Consider the following 19,442-nt stretch of genomic DNA (forward strand, 5'->3'; position numbering starts at 1 on the left):
GCAGGTCCGGCAGTAACTGTGGCAAGTGAAAAACAGAGTTAACGCTTTGAGCCCAATGACTTTCTGTGGAAGATTTAGGGCGGTGAGGGAGTTGCACATCGAGGGAAGGAGTTCCTTTCAGGGGTTACAAAATTTAAGAGGATAGATTGTAGAGGTTACAGCTGTTCTCTTTGGAGAGCAGGCAGCTAAGGGGAGGTTTGATAGAAATCTTCTAAATCATGACGGGGCTGGATACAGTAGGTAGAAAAACCGGCTCATAACAGGATCAAGAAACGGAAGGCACAAATTTAAACTGATCGACAAAAACAAACGTGATGAGAGGACAAACCTGTTCCACACAAGTGGTTTGGGTCTGGATTTCACTGCCTGGGTATCTGGTGGATGCAGGTTCAATTGTAGAATGGAAGGGAATGATTATTCAAACAGAGCAAGGGTACAGCGGAAAACGGAGATAGACACAGTGCGACAAAGCTCATTCTGATAGGCTGTGGAGACATGATGGGGCTGAATGGTCTCCTTCCATGTGATTCCGGAAACGAGGAAAAGGAACATCGACGGCAAGTGAGACCGTGAGAATGCATCACCGCATGAGACCATGGCTCCTAAGTGGTTGAAGGAAAAGGGAATTAAAACGGCGTGGCAAAGGCGTAGGGTGCAAGGGATCATGATCATAGTTCATGTAAGGATAGAGAGGTGTGTGTGTGTGTGTGTGTGTGTGTGTGTGTGTGTGTGTGTGTGTGTGTGTGTGTGTGTGTGTGTGTGTGTGTGTGCGTGTGTGTGCGCGCGCGTGCGCCCAAAGATGTGCAGGCAGGCTAGGTTGCTACCCGTGGGAAATGCGGTAATAAGGTGGGGGAGGGAGCAGGCCCTGGGTGGTGTGCTCTTGGAAGGGTCAGTGTGGATTCCATGGGCCAAATGGCCCGCTTCCACACTGCAGGGATTTTATCATTGCTGGGGCCCAGTTTGCCATATGCATCTTTGAATATCTATTAAATCCTATGCAAACACCGCTCATAATTTTTGCTATAACAAGGTGTAGAGCTGGATGAACACAGCAGGCCAAGCAGCAAGAGGGGAGCACAAAAGACCTAGACCCTTCTTCAGATATGGGGAAGGGGAAGGGCGTTCTGAAATAAATAGCGGGGGGGGAGCGGATAGAAGATTGATAGAGGAGAATATAGGTGGAGAGGAGACACACAGGTCAAAGAGGTGGGGATGGAGCCAGTAAAGGTGAGTGTAGGTGGGGAGGTAGGGAGCAGGTAGGTCAGTTCAGGGAGGATGGATAGGTCAAGGGGATGGGATGAGGTTATTAGGTTCCCCTCCACTGACACCATCATCCACTTAGCCGAACTCATCCTCACCCCAACAACTTCTCTTTCAATTCCTCCCACTTCCTACAGACAAAGGGGGTGGCCATGAGTACCCGCATGGGCCCAAGCTATGCCTGCCTCTTTGTAGGTTACGTGGAACAGTCCCTCTTCCGCACCTACACAGGCCCCAAACCCCACCTCTTCCTCTGTTACATTGATGACTGTATCAGCGTCGCCTCGTGCTCCCACGAGGAGCTTGAACAGTTCATCCACTTCACCAACACCTTCCAACCCAACCTTAAGTTCAGTCTGACCATCTCTAATACTTCTCTCTCCTTCCTGGACACCTCTGTCACCATCTCTGGCGGCCACCTTGAAAGCGATATCCATTTCAAGCCCACCGACTCCCACAGCTACCTAGAATACACCTCCTCCCACCCACCTTCCTGCAAAAATGCCATCTCCTGTTCCCAATTTCTTCACCTCCACCGCATCTGCTCCCAGGATGAGAAATTCCACTCCCGTATATCACAGATGTCCTCGTTTTTCAACAATCGCAATTTCCCCCCACCTCAGTGGTCGAGAACGCCCTCGACCATGTCTCCCTCATTTCCCACAACTCATCACTCACACCCTCTTCCTGCAATAACAACCAAAACAGAATCCCACCTGTCCGCACATACCATCCCACCACCCTCTGGATCTAATGCATCATCTTCCGACACTTCCGCCATCTGCAATCTAACCCCACTACCAAAGACGTATTTCCCTCCCCACCCTTATCGCTTTCAGGAGGGATCACTCTCTCCGTGACTCCCTTGTACGCTTCACACTCCCCTCTGGCCCAAGCACATCCGGCACTTTTCCCTGCAACCGCAGGAAGTGCTGCCCCTACACCTCCCTCCTCACCACCATCCCAGGCCAGAGGAAGACTTTCCATATCAAGCAGATGCTCACCTGCACATCTGCAAATGTGGCATAGTGCATCCGCTGTTCCCGTTGTAGAGGAGGCCACATCGGGGAAACCAAGTGGAGGCTTGGGGGCCGCTTTGCAGAACACCTACGCTTGGTTTGCACTCAATAACTGCATCTCCCAGTCGTGAACCGTTTCAACTCCCCCTCCCATTCTGCAGATGACATGTCCTATCCTGGGTCTCCTACAGTGCCATGACGATGCCACCCAAAGGTTGCAGGAACAGCAACGCATATTCTGCTTGGGAATCCTGCAGCCCAATGGTATCAATGTGGACTTCACCAGCTTCAAAATCTTCCCTTCCCCCCACTGCATCCCAAAATCAGCCCTGCTCATCCCCGCCTCCCTAACCTGTCCTTCCTCCCACCTATCCGCTCCTCCCACCTCAAGCCCCACTCCTATCTCCTACCTACTAGCCTCATCCCATCCCCTTGACCTGTCTGTCCTCCCTGGACTGACTGATCCCCTCCATACCTCCCCACCTACACTCATCTTTACTGGCTTTATCCCCGCCTCTTTGACTTCTCCTCTCCACCTATCTTCTCCTCTGTCCATTTCCAACCACCTCCACTCCTCTCTCCCTGTTTATTTCAGAACCCCCTTCCCCTCCCCCGTTTCTGATGAAGGGTCCAGGCCCGACACGTCAGCCTTCCTGCTCCTCGGCCTGCTGTGTCCATCCAGCTCTATATTCCTTGTAATCTCAGATTCTCCAGCATCTGCAGATCCTACTATCTCTTAATTTTTGCTAATTACTTACACTGTAGGGTCCCAGAAGGCTACCTACATAACACTACTGGCTCCACACAGCCATCGGTGAAAGTCACACTCCCAGCAGTGAAAGGAAGTTTCCTTAAAAGGAAGGGACACTTTTAAACGGAGACTTTAACAAAAAGAGTGCTTGCCCCCCTCACCTTCCTGGCACCGGCTGGGGTCGGCTCAAAGATCTTGGCCTGCATATCTGAGGGGAGGTTGGCATAAATAGGTAGAACCAGCAGCTCGGCAATCTTGGAGCCCAGTCGACGGCACCGGTCCTGCAACATCTCGCACGTGGTCTCGATTTCCTCCTGTACAAGGAGCAAGGCAACCCGTTAATGAGTGACACGCAGACGGCATTCAGCACAAAGCAAACACCACCACCCCCATGAGCCCACCGACGTCCCCCAACAAGCCCCAGCCTCCCTCCATCCTCCTCCACCCCAGCCCTCTCCCTTGCTGTCAGCGGGTTTGACTTAACACAGAAGAGTGCCAGGCACTGGGATTAACACGAGGGCATCGTGGAGCATCAGCCTAGCTCGGTTTGGCCTGGAATCAGGCACTACGCAGCTGAATGTCAGGTGCAGACCAGGGTAATAAATCCGGTCAGCCCTCCACCGGGTCCTGCAGGGGATCCCATCACCTCCTCACCTGACCGGTCAGGAACACCAGAATGTCACCAGGAGCTTGAGTGACGTGAATCTGCAGCACACAAACCACGCAGGCTTCCAGATAGTCCGCTTCAGGGGCCTAAGGGAAGGGAGGAGGAGAACGGGTCAGTCAATGCAAAACATTTACTCGTGGCCTGCACATTGGTCCCATCAGCGGGATGTTCCAGCTTGGGAGGGTCCACCGTGGCTCGGGGGCTCACGCATGCTACCTCTGTGCGGGGACATCAGCCCAGGAGAGGCGAACCCCGCGATACCACAGACCAGGGGTCCATCCTGGAACCTCTGTAATCTGCTGCTGTCAGTCACGCTGATCAGGAGTCCGAGACTGAAACTACGAAAGAATCACCATAGATTCGGCATTCTTTCTTCTCCACCCCAACTCTTCGCGCCAACGTGGATGACATTATTCGTGAATCTTACAGCAGTGGAGGCCATTCAAGTCGTCATGCCCTGTGCTGGCTCTTTGAGAGAGCCATCAAAACAGTTCCCTATTTCCCCCCATTCTTTCTCCAACCTCCAGCATGTTTTCAGTCCCCTTCTTCTAAAGTATGATTCAATTTGGTTCCACCTCTCAGGCTGTGTCTTTCAATCCACAGCAACTCCCCATTAAGGCACTTCTAATTTACCACTCTTTGCGATTTACCTCAAACTCACAGGTTGCCTAATTTAGGTGGGGGGGGGGGGGAATGCGTGTGTGCGCGCACTTGAGAGAGGTGACCTCCTCAACAAAGCCCTTCATGATTTTGAACACCTTGGGTTCAAATCCTCACAAGCTTTTGTGCTTCATGGAGAACAAACTCAGATTCTCTCGTCTTTCCCCCAAAATGAAGCTCTTGGTCACTGGCGATTCTGTTCTGCTTGTACCACAGGGCCCTGACATCCTAGTCTAAAGTCCAGTGAATTTATGTACCAGTTAGCAACAGCCGAGGCAAGAGGACACCCCAGGCTAACCCTGCAGTTTGACAAGCAGAAACTATGCTGCATACCCCATGTGCTGCTATTTTTTTGGCCAGCGAGTTCCGACATGCTGAACAGAACTCTGCATGGTTTAAACTGCGCATTAGAGGGAAGGAACTGGAAATGTCGGTTCCAGCTCCACCTCCAAGCACGAGGTTTATGGAGGGTTCCGAATCTGGTGAAAGGACTCCAAGTGTCCCCTTTTCTGAAATGCCCCTCACTATCCCCATCCTCGTACCTTGGTGTAGTAAATATCAACAGGGAACCGCCGCCCCGGAATACGAAAGATTGGAGCGTCGTCGAAAAATGTCGAGAACTTTTCCGTGTCCAGCGTGGCACTCGCGATCAGGACCTTCAGGTCAGGGCGGAAGCGGGAGATGTCTTTAATCAGCCCGAAGAGAATGTCAGTGTGAAGTGTGCGCTCGTGGGCTTCGTCGATGATCACAACACTGTAAAGACAGGTACATGCACAGACACATCAGCCCAGACCATGCAGCAGGGAAGGGTTATCCTGCACCATGAGTACATGCCTGGGAATTGCCCAGCACGCAGGCACAACCCAGCACTGTGCGAATGCACCCAGCACAGCATGAACACACTTTAATTAACCTGTACCAGGTAAAAACACACACACCCCCTCCATTACTCAGAACCTGCATGGCCCCAGCATCACATGAACACACATGTATGACCCAGCGCAGCGTGTACATGACGTTCGAAATTTGCCACACCAAAGAAAACTCTTCCCATCGTGCCTGATATGTTGTAACATTCTGCGATCCTCAGTAACGGCTGCTCTCTCGTGTGGGAACCTCGCTCACCTATATCCAGCCAGGTCAGGCTCTGTTAGGAATTCTCTCAGCAGCATCCCATCTGTCATGTACTTTAGCACCGTCCGTTCTGACGTGCAGTCTTCAAACCGGATACTGTAGCCGACCTGGGGAATCACATGTGCAGGAGTCAGGCGGCTAGACCCTCTAACGGCCTCTTAACGTACCGAAGTACTGATCTCACGGCCGCTCCTTTTATACTATCCTCTCACAACCCTCCCTCTGCTCCTTTACCCAGAGGTAGCTTTCTGCACTTCCTAACATTCCCACTCACTTCCCATCCAGCACTGTTGATCGATTAGGGCTGTGGTCGGCCATAAGGCTCTTGAATCCTGTTCTGCCATGAACATGGGAATGCCCCATCTTTTCCCTCACCTCTACATCCCTTGCTTTGGCTCCTTATCCCTTAGCACTCAATGCTCACCAAAATCACTTTGGTTACACACTTCAGTAATAAATTCAACTTGCGTTATTTGTTTTGCACATTTCTACTACCTGTTACTGCTCTCTTACCTTCTTTGCTGTCTCAGTCTCACAGTCACACACCCTGCTATCTTATCGTTGCTCACTGTGCCTCCGCTCCCATTATGCCTGCTCACTCCCCTGCCCCCCGGACCCCTCCAGGCACTGAGGTGCCTCTTTAATCCTTTAGAGGTCAGTACCGCTCCCGTCATGCTGTTCTTTGCTTGGTTTTTCTCCCTTGGTGCCACAGCTGAACAGCTCACCTCATTTCCCAGCTTGACCCCGATCTCCTGTGCCACTCGGGCAGCCACGCTCATGGCTGCCACACGCCGAGGCTGTGTGCACCCGATCTTCATCCCCCCGGCAGTGTAGCCCTGCGGAGACAGCGCCGAAAGTCAGCACCAGATCACCAGGTAATTAATACAAGGTAAAGATCCTATACAGCACTGCAACTCAACTAAACTGACTGCACTCTTAACCAACCTGAGATTGGGGGGGTGGGCGGGGGGGTACCGAGTGGGTAGAGTGCGTCTGATTTCATGCTCCATTGATTTCAGTGATGAACACTGGGTACAGTCTAAAGCCCAAAACCCCAGGCTGGAATTAGCCCAATATTTCAGGAGACAGAAATATACAAACGGGATATTTCTGACACAGTATGTTTTGCAAAATGCATCACTTTTTAACAGATATTAATATTAATTTATAAATACAAAGATGATTGTGAGAATCTCAGGGCCATCTCATTCCTTAGTGTCACTGGCATGGGTTTCTCTCAGGTTGTGCTTAGGGGTGGTGCGTGAATGGAATGAGCAGCCAGAGGAGGTGGTGGAGGCTGGTACAATTACAACATTTAAAAGGCATCTGGATGGGTATACAAACAGGAAAGGTTTAGAGGGATGTCAGCCAAATGCTGGCAAATTTAGTTTAGGATATGAGCAAAAGGTCTGTTTCTGTGCTGTATAGCTCTACAAGTATGAAAAGGACTCCCTTGAGGGATTGGGGAGCAGACGGTATTGAATGATGGACAGTATTTGACAAATGTCTTTGAGTACTATAAAAGGCATTGCTTAAGATAAGACATGCGATAAGTTGGTGGGAACAGTTGACTTTGCTTCCCAGAAGTCTCCATCATGGAGATTTATTCCAGGTCATGACCAAGGCTGGTGCCAGACCAGTTACAGGAGGTTGATTGATGTGATCATCCAACAACTCCGTATCATTGGATCGAGAAACTCCCAGTTTCAAAGAGGGCAAGGTTGCTGACCTTGAGTCTTTCTCCAGTGAGCAACAGCTGTTTCACAGGATAAACCTAGGACTGCAACCCTCTGCCTGTCTCAGGTTGAGTAGTGTACTATGTCACTCCCAGCTTTACAGGTTGAACACTGTACTGTATTAGTCCCAGCTTTACAGGTTGAACACTGTACTGTATCAGACCCAGCTTTACAGGTTGAACACTGTATTGTATCACTCCCAGCTTTACAGGTTGAATACTGTACTGTATCAGACCCAGCTTTACAGGTTGAACACTGCACTGCATCACTCCCAGCTTTACAGGTTGAAAACCGTACTGTATCATTCCCAGCTTTACAGGTTGAACGCTGTACTATGTCACTCCCAGCTTTACAGGTTGAACACTGCACTGCGTCACTCCCAGCTTTACAGGTTGAACACTGTACTGTATCACTCCCAGCTTTACAGGTTGAACACTACGTTAAGCGTCCACCAATTTTTTGCGATGCATCAAGTACCTTCCGATGTGAAGAGACACTCACCTCCTCGTACAAATACTGGGGGATCTGGGTTGTTTTGCCAGAGCCCGTCTCGCCCTCGATTATGAGGATCTGGTGCTCAGCGATAGCTGCCAGCAGGTCCTGGCGGTACGGGAAGACAGGCAGGCTTTTCCTCACTTCCTGGAGGGTCATCTTCTGCTTCTGTGCCTCTGACATCTCTGCCTTCTCATCCTGGCATGGAAAAACAGGTGAGTAAGCGCCACTTTGGAATGGGGCAGCACTGTTTTGGTCTCCACGGGACAGCATCCCAAAACCTCTTGAGAAGAAACTGTCACCTCATTTCTGTTTTATAAAAAGGGGCTTTTAATTTTAACGCAGTGACTCCTAGTTCGAGATTCTCCCACAAGAGAAAATATCCTTTCCACTCAAACCTTATTGAGCCAGATAGGTTTGTACAAGAATCAGCAGTTTTACAATCACTATTTATGAGAATTTTATTCCATATTAATTAATTGAAAGTGTCCCAACTAGGCTGGGATGTGAATCCAAGTTTCTAGACCTCTCGAAGAAGAACAAGATGAGGTCATAATTAATGCCTGTCAGGACACTAGGGCACTGACAGGAGCAGAGGGATCTTGAGGTAATTATTCACAAATCCCTGAAGTTGGCACAGCACGTGAATAGTAGAGTTAATAAGGCATATGGGACACTTGCTTTCATCAGTCATGGCACAGAGCAGAAGAGCAAGGAGGTCATGTTGGAGTTGTACAGAGTGTTGGTCAGGCCACAGCTGGAGTACTGTGTGCAGTTCTGGTCACCTCACTACAGGAAGGATGCGATAGCACGGAGGGTTTTCAGAGGAGGTTCACCAGGGAGGCTGCCTGAGATGGAGAATTTGCACTGTAAGGAGAGACTAGATAGGCTTGGATTGTTTTCTTTAGAGCAGTGATGGCTGAGAGGGGACATGATTGAGATGTGTAAGATAAAGATTGGTACGGGCAGGGTGAATAGGAAGCAGCTGTTCCTCTTGGTGGAGGGTAAATTTCAGGGTAAGGGGCAGGAGATTCAGATGGGATTTGAGAATAAACCTTTTCACTCAGAGGGTGGTGGGAATCTGGAATGCACTGTCTGGGGAGGTAGCGGAGGCTAGTAACCCTACAACCTTTAAATAAATAATTGGATGGGCACTTGAAATATCGTAACACATTAGGGTATGGGGACAAGTACAGAAGATTGAGATTAGCATGCCTTCAGTGGTAATTGTTGTCAGTGTATTCTGTACTGTCAATGGGCTGAAGGGCCTTTTCTGCGCTGTAAGATTCTATGACCTCTGAACTTACAGTTCAATAAACAAACAAAGGCAATTAAAGTAGGATTTTGGGTAGGGTTGCAGAACAGAGACACCTAGAGGTTCAGGTACATAATTCTTTGAAGTTTGCATCGCATACAGACAGGGCGGTCAAGGAGGCATTTAGCATACTTACCCTCATTGCTCAGACCTTCAAATGTAGGAGTTGGGACATCATGTTGTGTTTGTATAAAGGCACTGGTGAGGCCTCTTCTAGAGTAATGTCTCGGAAGGATATTATTAAGCTGGACAACGTTCAAAAGAGATTTGCCAGGATGGAGCTGGGACTGGAGGGTTCAAGTAACCAAAACAGACTGGGACTTTTTTCGCTTGAGCGTAGGAGGTTGAGGCGCAATCTTATAGAGGTTTATAAAATCATGAGAGGCATGGATAAGGTGAATGGGAAGTGTCTTTTCCCTTGGGTGGGGGAGTTCAACTAAGGGTCAGATTTTTAAGATGACAGGAGAAAGATTTAACAGAAAACACAAGGACAATTTTTTTTTTAAACGCTGACTGTAGTTTGTGTGTGGAATGAACTTCCAGAGGAAGTGGTGGATGAGGGTACAGTTACAACACTTAAAAGACATTTGGAGGAGTACATGAATAAGAAAGGTTTGGAGGGATATGGGCCAAGTGCAGGCAGGTGGGACTAGTTTAGTTTGAGATTATGTTCAGCATGGACCGATAGGTATGTTTCCGTGCTGTATGACTTTATTATCAGTGTGTCACTGTGCAGTGTAGCAGCCTACCTTAGTCATGGTTCCTTGCATCGTCACAGCCGTCACAAAGTCAATCATCTCATCCTCCTCCAGCACAAACTCGTATTCCTTCTGTTGGTTACGCTCCCTGGCGTCCCGGGCTCCGAATTTTAACAGCGCTGCGTCCATGTGCTCCTCCTCCCAACGCCTCTGCTCGTCCCGCGGGGCATGCTTGTCGTCTGCTTTGGGCTCCTCGTAGCGATCCGGAACTTTCTTTTTGAAAAACACAAAGGGTGTCGACGAATGAGAGCTGCGATACTAGAACAAAGGGTCAGCCACTGAGCTCAGGCAAAACAGGCTGAGCACAGAGCAGTCAGGGGTCGGACGTTAAAAATGCAGGTCTCTCCCCTCCCCACCGACACTGACACACATAACCCAGACAAACAAACCTTACGTACTCGTACAGTATGACACTGTAATGCGCTCACTGTAAAGCATGTACCCTGAGCTACGCTATGTAACACGCAGCCCGGGACAGCCCCCAGCAGCTCCCGTGTGCGTTTGCCCCCTCCAAAACCCTCCACCCCTCCCCGCGCCCGCCAGCACAGACCTTGCTGCGGGACTCCTCCGGCATGTAATAGCGGTTGCTCTGCTCCTGCTTCTCCTGGTCTCCGGCAGCCTTGTACTCCCGGGCCAGGTCGCGCACTTTCTTCTTGTATTCCAGCTGCTGCTTCTCCCGGGTGCTGAGCTCAGTCGAGGAGAACAGGTACTCGTCGTCCAGGATTTCCGCCTCCAGGTCCTCCAGCTTCTCCTGCTCTCGCTTGCCCAGGTATTCCCACCGGGACTTCTTGCGCAGCTCTGGGATCTAGGAGATGGAAACACGCGTACCTGGGATCAGGAATTCTGCACGCTGAGCAGTGGTCCGGCTTATGTACAGACGCATGTATACACACACACACACGCACACACACACACACACACACACACATTGAGAAATACATTGTGTGACAGCCCAAAGAACACTGCATTTCACTATCATTTCCCATGACTCGTTACAATTTATTTTACGCATTTGCCAGTGAAAGGTGGTTAATATTTGAGAATGGAAGCATTTTCCAATTCAGACATCCACTGACAGCCGCACTGAACCTATTCAGTGCAGTGCTCCCAATGAATACTGCCAGCAGGCAGTGCTCCCCCCAACTGCAGACAGCTTTCTCAGATTATTCACAATGCGGGTTGGATTGACAGCTCATTCTGCACGGTCCCCACAAAGCATTTTCAGGAATGGCACAGAGAAAGGGTCTCTCGACACGGTACAGCCGGCTACGGTTGCTCAGTGGTTAGGGACCGATGACACACAGCTCCAAGGAGCCGGGTTCCATTCCCACCTCAGGCAGGCTGTCTGCACATTCTCCGTGTCTGCGCGGGCTTCCTCCGGGGCCCCACAGTCCAAAGATCCGCAGGTCGGGGGGGGATTAGCCGTGTTAAATTGCCCCAATAGTGCCCAGGGGTGTGCAGACGAGGTGCATAAGCAAGTTTACAAGGATAGGGAGCTGGCTGCCGGTGGGATGCTCTTCGGAAGGTTGGTGTGGGCTCAATGGGCCGGATGGCGTGTTTCCACCCTGTAGGGATCCTATGATTCTATGACACTGTCCCCCATCGAACACTCCTGGGACAGACACAGCACAGTTTAGATACAGAGTAAAGCTACACCTACTCTTTTACACTGAAAGTAAACCGCTCTACACTCTCCCCATCAGACACTCCCAGAAGAGGAGCAGCAAAGGTTTGGAATTAGCGTAACGGTCCCTCTACTCTCTTAAACTGAAATTAAAACTCCACCCACGATACCCCCATTGGACACTCCCAGGACAGGAACAGCATCGGTCAGGTATAGAGAAAACACATTTATGTTGTTTGAAGGGGCCTTCAATATGACACTGTCCTCGAAAGGAAACAAAGCCTCGGGCAATGCTTGTTCCACACTGAACTCCTTCTGTGCCAATCCAACAAGACTGACTTTCCACTGAAGCTTGGAAAAGCAGGTGAACCTGGAACGTAGAGGCGGACAGGCAGTGCCTACCACACAACTCGGTGAAACCTGACCTATGGCTGCAAAGCTGCCCCAGAACCTCCAGTGGAACAGGAGCTGTCAAGGAAGTCTCGGGTCAGTCCGACTTTTCAAATGGCTTTGTGCAAATAGAGCACAGAGCAACTGAAAGTGTAGGCTGCCCATCACCAACACAAGGTGCACAGTGGCAGCGTCAAACCTCGCAGAGAGACACGATGCTCTCCAACCTCCTGGCTGAAAGCCAACATCACTCCTCATCATACCATGGCTCGCCGATCTTCCTCCCCCATCTTCAGACGCTTCTGAGCTTCCTCATAGGCCTGGAGCAGGACAGAAAAATCCCTCATTAAAAACATATATCACGGGCTTTCCACATTTGTTCACAGAAAACCCATTCCACATCCTGTACCCTACGAGTGTAGCCTTTAACCATCTGAACCCCTCGATTAGATTCCAGACTGTAACTCACTCCCGGGTATCATTATTCTATATATAAACCATCTGAACCCCTCAATTAGATTCCAGTCTGAACTCACTCCCAGGTATCCATTATTCTATATATAAACCATCCGAACCCCCGATTAGATTCCAGCCTGTAACTCACTCCCAGGTATCCATTATTCTATATATAAACCATCTGAACCCCTCGAATAGATTCCAGTCTGTAACTCACTCCCAGGTATCCATTATTCTACACGTAAACCATCTGAACCCCTCGATTCGATTCCAGTCTGTAACTCACTCCCAAGTATCCATTATTCTATATATAAACCATCTGAACCCCTCGAATAGATTCCAGTCTGTAACTCACTCCCAGGTATCCATTATTCTATATATAAACCATCTGAACCCCTCGAATAGATTCCAGTCTGTAACTCACCCCCAGGTATCCATTATTCTATATATAAACCATCCGAACCCCTCGATTAGATTCCAGTCTGCAACTCACTCCCAGGTATCCATTATTCTACATGTAAACCATCCAAACCCCTCGATTAGATTCCAGTCTGCAACTCACTCCCAGGTATCCATTATTCTACATGTAAACCATTTGAACCCCTCGATTAGATTCCAGTCTCTAACTCACTCCCAGGTATCCATTATTCTATATATAAACCATCTGACCCCCTCGATTAGATTCCAGTCCATAAATCGCTCTTAGGTACCTATTAATCTCTTACATAAACATGGATTAACGTGACTTACAAGACAGTATTTGGGAATGAGTCCAATGATGTCCTTTAGGGAGAGAAATCTGCTCTCCTTACCCTGCCTGGCCTACGTGACACCACAGCAATGCAGTTGACTCTCAGCTACCCTCTGGGCAATTAGGAATGGCCTGGCCAGCGACGTCCACATGTCACAGATGAACTGAAGAAAGTGTTAAGAGACTGGAATCTAATCGAGGGGAAGTGGCAAGGTTCAGACAGGGGACGATGAGACAATTTTACCCTCGGGTTTTGTCGGGCAGTATCTTAACCCTCCCTCTCATTAAAACAGTATTCTAGCTGCAGTTAGACAGATCGGTTGAAGGGGGATAACTCCCAGCCACAGACTGAATGGCCTCCACTCCTGCTCCCATGTCTCTCCAAACATGCCCCTACCTTCTTGTCGGAGCGCTCCAGGATATTTCGGGTCCTGTCCTTGTCCCGTTGCTTGATACGCTCGGCGAAAGCATCTCGCTCCTCCAGATCTTTCAAGCGATCCTTCTCCTCCTTCTCCCATTCTTCTTCTTCAGATCCTGATAGTTTCCGCGGCGACGGGTTTCTGGCCCTGACATCAAAAGATACAGGCTGATCGGTAGGATTCATTTCACCCCGAGATACCAGGCTACAGGCTGACTGTCCCCTCCGAGTCCCGCTGCCCCTATTGCAATGATCCTGCACTGATGTCACTACCAGACAAGTCGAACCTCAGGCTGAATTCTAGCTCATTAGATCTGATTTTGGTTTGGTTATAATGAGGGCAGTTTCTCACTGAGACACATTACATTAATATTTTGCACTAACAATGAAAGAAAAGATTATTAAGGCAAAAAATGGAAGATAAATAGAACATTTGCTCAAAACACAAGCTCAAAGAGTTTCAAACACACAACAAAAGTATAATCCCATTAAGTTAAAAACACTGCTTTGCAACTTTTTTAAAAAAGAAATCCCATGTACATTACAGAACAGCAACATTTGGACAGTACTCATGAAAGGATCCCTTTAAGACCCTAACAAGTTTAAGTAAGTGAGTGCTGTTTTAACTCCCAAACTGGAATCTTGACAGCGTATTCCTGGAGCTGTTATCACCCAAGCGTAAACAAACTCAGCATCAATTCCTCTTCAGGGTTTTATCCCAACACTACCAGTCTGGAATGTTCCAAGGAAGGGTCTTTCAACCCGAAACGTTAATCCTTGATTTCTCTCCCCAGATGCTGAGCTTTTCCTGCAATTTCTGTTTTGGCCTCTGATTTACAGCATCCGCGTCCCTTTCGGTTTCTGGCCGGTACCATCACTAACTCTACTTGAAGGTATTTGAGTCGCACTATGATCTCTCCTTCTCAAACACTGTTCTATTTATGGATCTCTACGCAAGGACTTTACGTAATGCTGAAACAAAGTAAAATTGAATCAGAAAAGTCTCCCCGCCTATCTGTAGTTGCTTCTCCAAAGCTCAGTGGCACCTTTCTTTCAAATCAATTGTTAAGATACAGTGGCAGTGTGCCCAGCTCTGGACTGGTTGAGTAGAAACTACCTAAGAAATAACTTAATGGAAATTTCTTTCAGGCCTCAGAGGTCTATCTCGCAGAGTTGCAAAACATTCTGACAAAAAGACATATCTGTGAGGCTGCTAAAGGAGTCCTCTGAAAAGGTTTTAGAAGAAATTACCATGGCTTCGATTATACTTAAAAGTTACCTAATAACTTCAGACACACAGAAAAGCCACAGGGTGTTAACTCAAAATTCACAACATAAATTTTAACCAACTCAGGCAGATAATATGTTTTTCTAAAGAAGGGTCCAAGCCCGAAATGTCAGCTTTCCGGCTCCACTGATGCTGCTTGGTCTGCTGTGTTCATCCAGCTCCATACCTTGTCATCACAGATAATATCACCACACACACACAGACACACAGACAAACACACAAAGGCGGCAAGGAGACAAAACAAGCCCAAATACAGTGTCAGATTGTTCCTGTAGAGCTCCATTGTGTAAGAACGACACCCATGCGGTCAGACTGAGCCCATCGCCCTCCCACACACCCTGGCTATCTCCCGTGGTCAGACTGACCTGGCCCCACACCCCAACCCCAACATCTCCTGTGGTCAGACCAATTCCCCTGGCCGTCTCCGGTAGTCAGACCAACCCCCTGCTGTCTCCCGTGGTCAGACCGACCCCCTTGGCCCTCTCCCGTGGTCAGACCGAACCCCCGGCCGTCTCCCGTGATCAGACTGGCCTGACCCCACACCCCACCACCGCCATCTCCCGTTGTCAGACCAATTCCCACCGGCCCTCTCCCGTGGTCAGACCAATTCCACCCAGCCCTCTGCCATGGTCAGACCGACACCCCCGGCCCTCTCCCGTGGTCAGACCGACCCCCCCCCGGCCCTCTCCCGTGGTCAGACCGACCCCCCTGGCCCTCTCCCATGGTCAGACTGCCCGCTGTCGTTCCACACACAGGGCGCCGTGCCAAACTGTCTGCTCCCGTTACTGATTTTGCCCCACTCACTCGAGGAACATACATTTTGTCGTCGGAGTCACTCTCTGAAGACGGTGCCCTCTTTTTGCGGATGTGTTTCCGTTTCCTTTTGCTTTTGTTATGGCTTTGCTTCTCCTCGGGTCCGCTATCCTCGCTGTCCTCCAGTAATAGGTAGGTCCGGTTCTTCTGCTGCAACGCGAGGGCCTCTCGCTCGACGGCACGGGCTGCCTTCTCAACCTTCTCTTTCCTGGGGATCTGAGCAAGGGATGCCGGGCAAAGTCAGGTCCTTGCTCATCACCGTTCCAAACCTGTGGTGTCTCTCGCCTGGAAAGACAAGGGCAGCAGGTATGTGGGAACACCACCCCCTGCAAATTCCCTTCCATGCCACTTGTTACCCTGACTTGGAGCTACACCCTGTTACAGGGCCAATGGGCCGAGGAGTGGCAGATGGAGTTTAATTTTGATAAATGTGAGGTGCATTTTGCATAAGACCAACTAGGGCAGGACTTACAGTTAACGGCTGGGCTCTGGTGAGTGCTGTAGAACAGAGAGAGACTTCGGGGATGCAGGTACATAGTTCCTTGAAAGTTGGCTCACGGGTAGACAGGGTGGTGAAGGTGGTAATTGGCACGCTTGCCTTCATCAGTCAGAGCAGTGACTGCAGGAACGGGCAGGTCATGTTGTGGCTGTAAGAGATATTGGCAAGGCCACTGCATGCAATTCTAGTCACCCTGCTGTAGGATGGGTGCTATTAAACTTGAAATAGTGCAGAAAACCGGAAGGTTTGAGTTATAAAGAGAGGCTGGATAGGTTGGGGCTATTTTCCCTGGAGCGTGGAGGCTGATTGGTGACCTTACAGAAGTTGTTAAAATCATAAGGGCCACAGATAGGGTGAATAGGCAAGGTCTTTTTCCCAGGGTAGGGGTGCGCAAAACTAGAGGGCATACGTTTAAGGTGAGAGGGGAAAGATTTAAAAGAGACCCAAGGTGCATTCTCTTTTATCCAGAGGATGGTGTGTGTACAGAATGAACCGCCACAGGATGTGGTAGAAGTCAGTACATTTACAATTTAAAGGACATTTGGGCAGTACATGGATCAGAAGGGTTTACAGGGATATGAGCCAAATGCAGGAAAATGGGACTGGCTTAGTTTGGTTTGGGAAACCTGGTCAGAATGGATGAGTTGGGCCTATTTGCATGATGTATGACTCTATGACTCTTGGTTAAGAACCCTGGAACTCTGTCCATGACAGCACGGTGGCTGTTCCTATGTCATACGGATTGCAGTGGTTCAAGGATGTGGCCTAGCATAAGCTTCAGGAAATTAGGGATGGGTAGCAAGTGCTGATCTAAGCCTTGGGTGACATCCACGTTCCATAAATTAATGCTGAAAATTTCAGCTCAGCAATGAATTGATAAAACAGAACACATGATCCTGCAAAAGGCACTGTTCACCAAACACTGACCGAGGGAGGGGGTGCAGCCTAGGAGCACAGCAAGGTGCGAAGGATGACAAGCCTAACCGGGGGGGGCCCAGCGGCCTGCAACTCCCATCACCCTGCACATGCCACAACCTAGTCTTGAACTCCAACCAGCCTGTCCAGTCACAGTATCTGCTACTCGCCAGCACCATCCTCCCACCGTGCCCCACACAGCACCCACCTTCGCCCAGAGCTCATCTGCAAAGCGTCGGACTCCCTGTGTGATGTCAATGGTTCCCGTCTCCTCCAGGCGCCGGATGAAGTTTGCCACGCTCTCGCTGCGCTGGGCAGTGCCAATCAGGAACTGTGCCACATACTTATCACTCAGCCCCAGCAGCTGGTGAAGCTGGTCATTCACCCACTTCTCCAGCGAGGTCATGGTGGTATCTCTGCAAACAGCGAGCGGTACGCTTTTTCAAAAATAACACAAAAATCCCGTCAGGAATTGGGGAGGGCCAAATCAGTGGGCAAACGGATAGGGCGAGTACAGTTGGAGCAGACCCTGGGGTTTGAGTGATGTCTCTGGGCTACTTTGGACGCGGGGTTAACAGAAATCTGCCTAATGTAGACCAGGAGTAATTGGGGAGCCCTATTAATGGCAGTTTGGATGACTGGGGAGCCCAGTTAATGGGGAACCTTGGGTAGATGAGAAGCTCGTTAATGGAGATGAGGGGTTAATGGAGATGAGGGGTCAATGGAGACCCGGGTAAAGTGTGAACCTGGTTAATCGGGACTCGGGGTAAAAGGGCGACAATGTTAATGGGGACCAGGGGTGAAGGGGGCTGTGTCATGGGGACCGGGGGGGACCGGGGGGGGGGGGGGGGGGGGGGGGGCGGGACCGGGGGGGGGGGGCGGGACCGGGGGGGGGGCGGGACCGGGGGGCGCACCGGGGAACCCGGGGGGGGGGAGGACACCGGGGGACCCGGGGGGACACACCGGGGGACGGGGGGGGGGACGACGGGGGACGGGGGACGACGGGGGACGGGGGGGGGGACACCGGGGGAGGGGGACGGGGGGGGGGGGGGGAGGGGGACGGGGGGACGGGGGACGGGACGGGGGGGGGGGGGGGACGGGGGGGGGGGGGGGGGACGGGGGGGGGGGACGGGGGACGGGGGGGACGGGGGGGACGGGGGACGGGGGGGGGGACACCGGGGGACGGGGGGGGGGGGGGACACCGGGGGACGGGGGGGGGGGGGGGGACACCGGGGGACGGGGGGGGGGGGGGGGACACCGGGGGACGGGGGGGGGGGGGGACACCGGGGGACGGGGGGGGGGGGGGGGACACCGGGGGACGGGGGGGGGGGGGGACGGGGGACGGGGACACCGGGGGACGGGGGGGGGACACCGGGGGACGGGGGGGGGGCACCGGGGGGGGGGGGGACACCGGGGGGGGGGGGGGGACACGGGGGGGGGGGGGGGGGGCACCGGGGGGGGGGGGGGACACCGGGGGGGGGGGGGGGACACGGGGGGGGGGGGGGGGACACCGGGGGGGGGGGGGGGGACACCGGGGGGACGGGGGGACACCGGGGGGGGGGGGACACCGGGGGGGGGGGGGAGACACCGGGGGACCGGGGGGGGGGGGCACCGGGGGACCGGGGGGGGGGGCACCGGGGACCGGGGGGGGGGGGACACCGGGGGACCGGGGGGGGGTGGGGGGGGGGACCGGGTGGGGGGGGACCACCGGGGGGGGGGGACACCGGGGGGGGGGGGACACCGGGGGGGCCTGTTTCATGGGGACCGGGGGGGGGGGGGGGGCTTGTTTCATGGGGACCTTCGATAATGGAGACCCAAAACTAACGAGGTTCAGAGTAAATTTGCTTGTTTCAGTTTGCGACCAGATGCACAATCCCAAGCCGCACTCACCTTCTCAGAACAACAGGCTCCACCCGGACCAACCAGGCCCTTGCCCCGACGGCCCAACCAGGACCTGATCCTGACAACAGCCCGCACACACCCCTCAGTCTCCTGCTCCCGGCCACTGCGAGCGCGGTGAGGCAGAGCGTCACAAACTCCAGTCACAGCGCCGCCTCTGTCCGGGAGGGGACTCGGGGGAGACTCCGGTCACAGCGCCGCCTCTGTCCGGGAGGGTACTCGGGGGAGACTCCGGTCGCAGCGCCGCCTCTGTCCGGGAGGGGACACTCCGGTCACAGCGCCGCCTCTGACCGGGATGGGACTCGGGGGAGACACGCGTCACAGCGCTGCTTCTGTCCGGGAGGGGACTCGGGAGAGACTCCAGCTATAGCGCCGCCTCTGTCCGGGAGGGGACTCGGGGGAGACTCCGGTCGCAGCGCCGCCTCTGTCCGGGAGGGGACTCGGGGGAGACTCCGGTCGCAGCGCCGCCTCTGTCCGGGAGGGGACTCGGTGGAGACTCCGGTCACAGCGCTGCCTCTGTCCGGGAGGGGACTCGGGGGAGACGTCCGTCACAGCGCCGCCTCTGTCCGGGAGGGGAAAGCCATGGGAGACTCCACT

General features: G+C 52.2%; 1 protein-coding gene across 3 annotated transcripts in view; it reads right to left on the minus strand.

The window, feature by feature from the left end:
- dhx16 (DEAH (Asp-Glu-Ala-His) box polypeptide 16) overlaps positions 1 to 18,988 on the minus strand; it is a 35,175-nt gene extending 16,187 nt beyond the window's left edge. The window contains exons 1-13 of one of the 3 annotated variants that reach the window (XM_048520119.2): positions 18,837 to 18,979; positions 17,155 to 17,362; positions 15,537 to 15,748; positions 13,411 to 13,579; positions 12,070 to 12,126; positions 10,343 to 10,597; positions 9,784 to 10,005; positions 7,729 to 7,917; positions 6,217 to 6,327; positions 5,483 to 5,598; positions 4,900 to 5,110; positions 3,685 to 3,783; positions 3,192 to 3,344 (exon numbers count right to left, since the gene is read on the minus strand). In XM_048520119.2, coding sequence (XP_048376076.2) covers positions 3,192 to 3,344; positions 3,685 to 3,783; positions 4,900 to 5,110; positions 5,483 to 5,598; positions 6,217 to 6,327; positions 7,729 to 7,917; positions 9,784 to 10,005; positions 10,343 to 10,597; positions 12,070 to 12,126; positions 13,411 to 13,579; positions 15,537 to 15,748; positions 17,155 to 17,352 — 1,992 coding nt within the window. In that variant the 5' untranslated portion in view covers positions 17,353 to 17,362; positions 18,837 to 18,979. Of the gene's footprint in view, positions 1 to 3,191; positions 3,345 to 3,684; positions 3,784 to 4,899; positions 5,111 to 5,482; positions 5,599 to 6,216; positions 6,328 to 7,728; positions 7,918 to 9,783; positions 10,006 to 10,342; positions 10,598 to 12,069; positions 12,127 to 13,410; positions 13,580 to 15,536; positions 15,749 to 17,154; positions 17,384 to 18,836 lie in introns of all 3 variants that reach the window. The other 2 variants (XM_048520118.2, XM_059639412.1) reach the window with 2 other exon arrangements.
- Positions 18,989 to 19,442: the final 454 nt, after the last annotated feature.

Source organism: Stegostoma tigrinum, chromosome 34 (assembly GCF_030684315.1).
Source record: "Stegostoma tigrinum isolate sSteTig4 chromosome 34, sSteTig4.hap1, whole genome shotgun sequence".
NCBI lineage: Eukaryota > Metazoa > Chordata > Chondrichthyes > Orectolobiformes > Stegostomatidae > Stegostoma > Stegostoma tigrinum.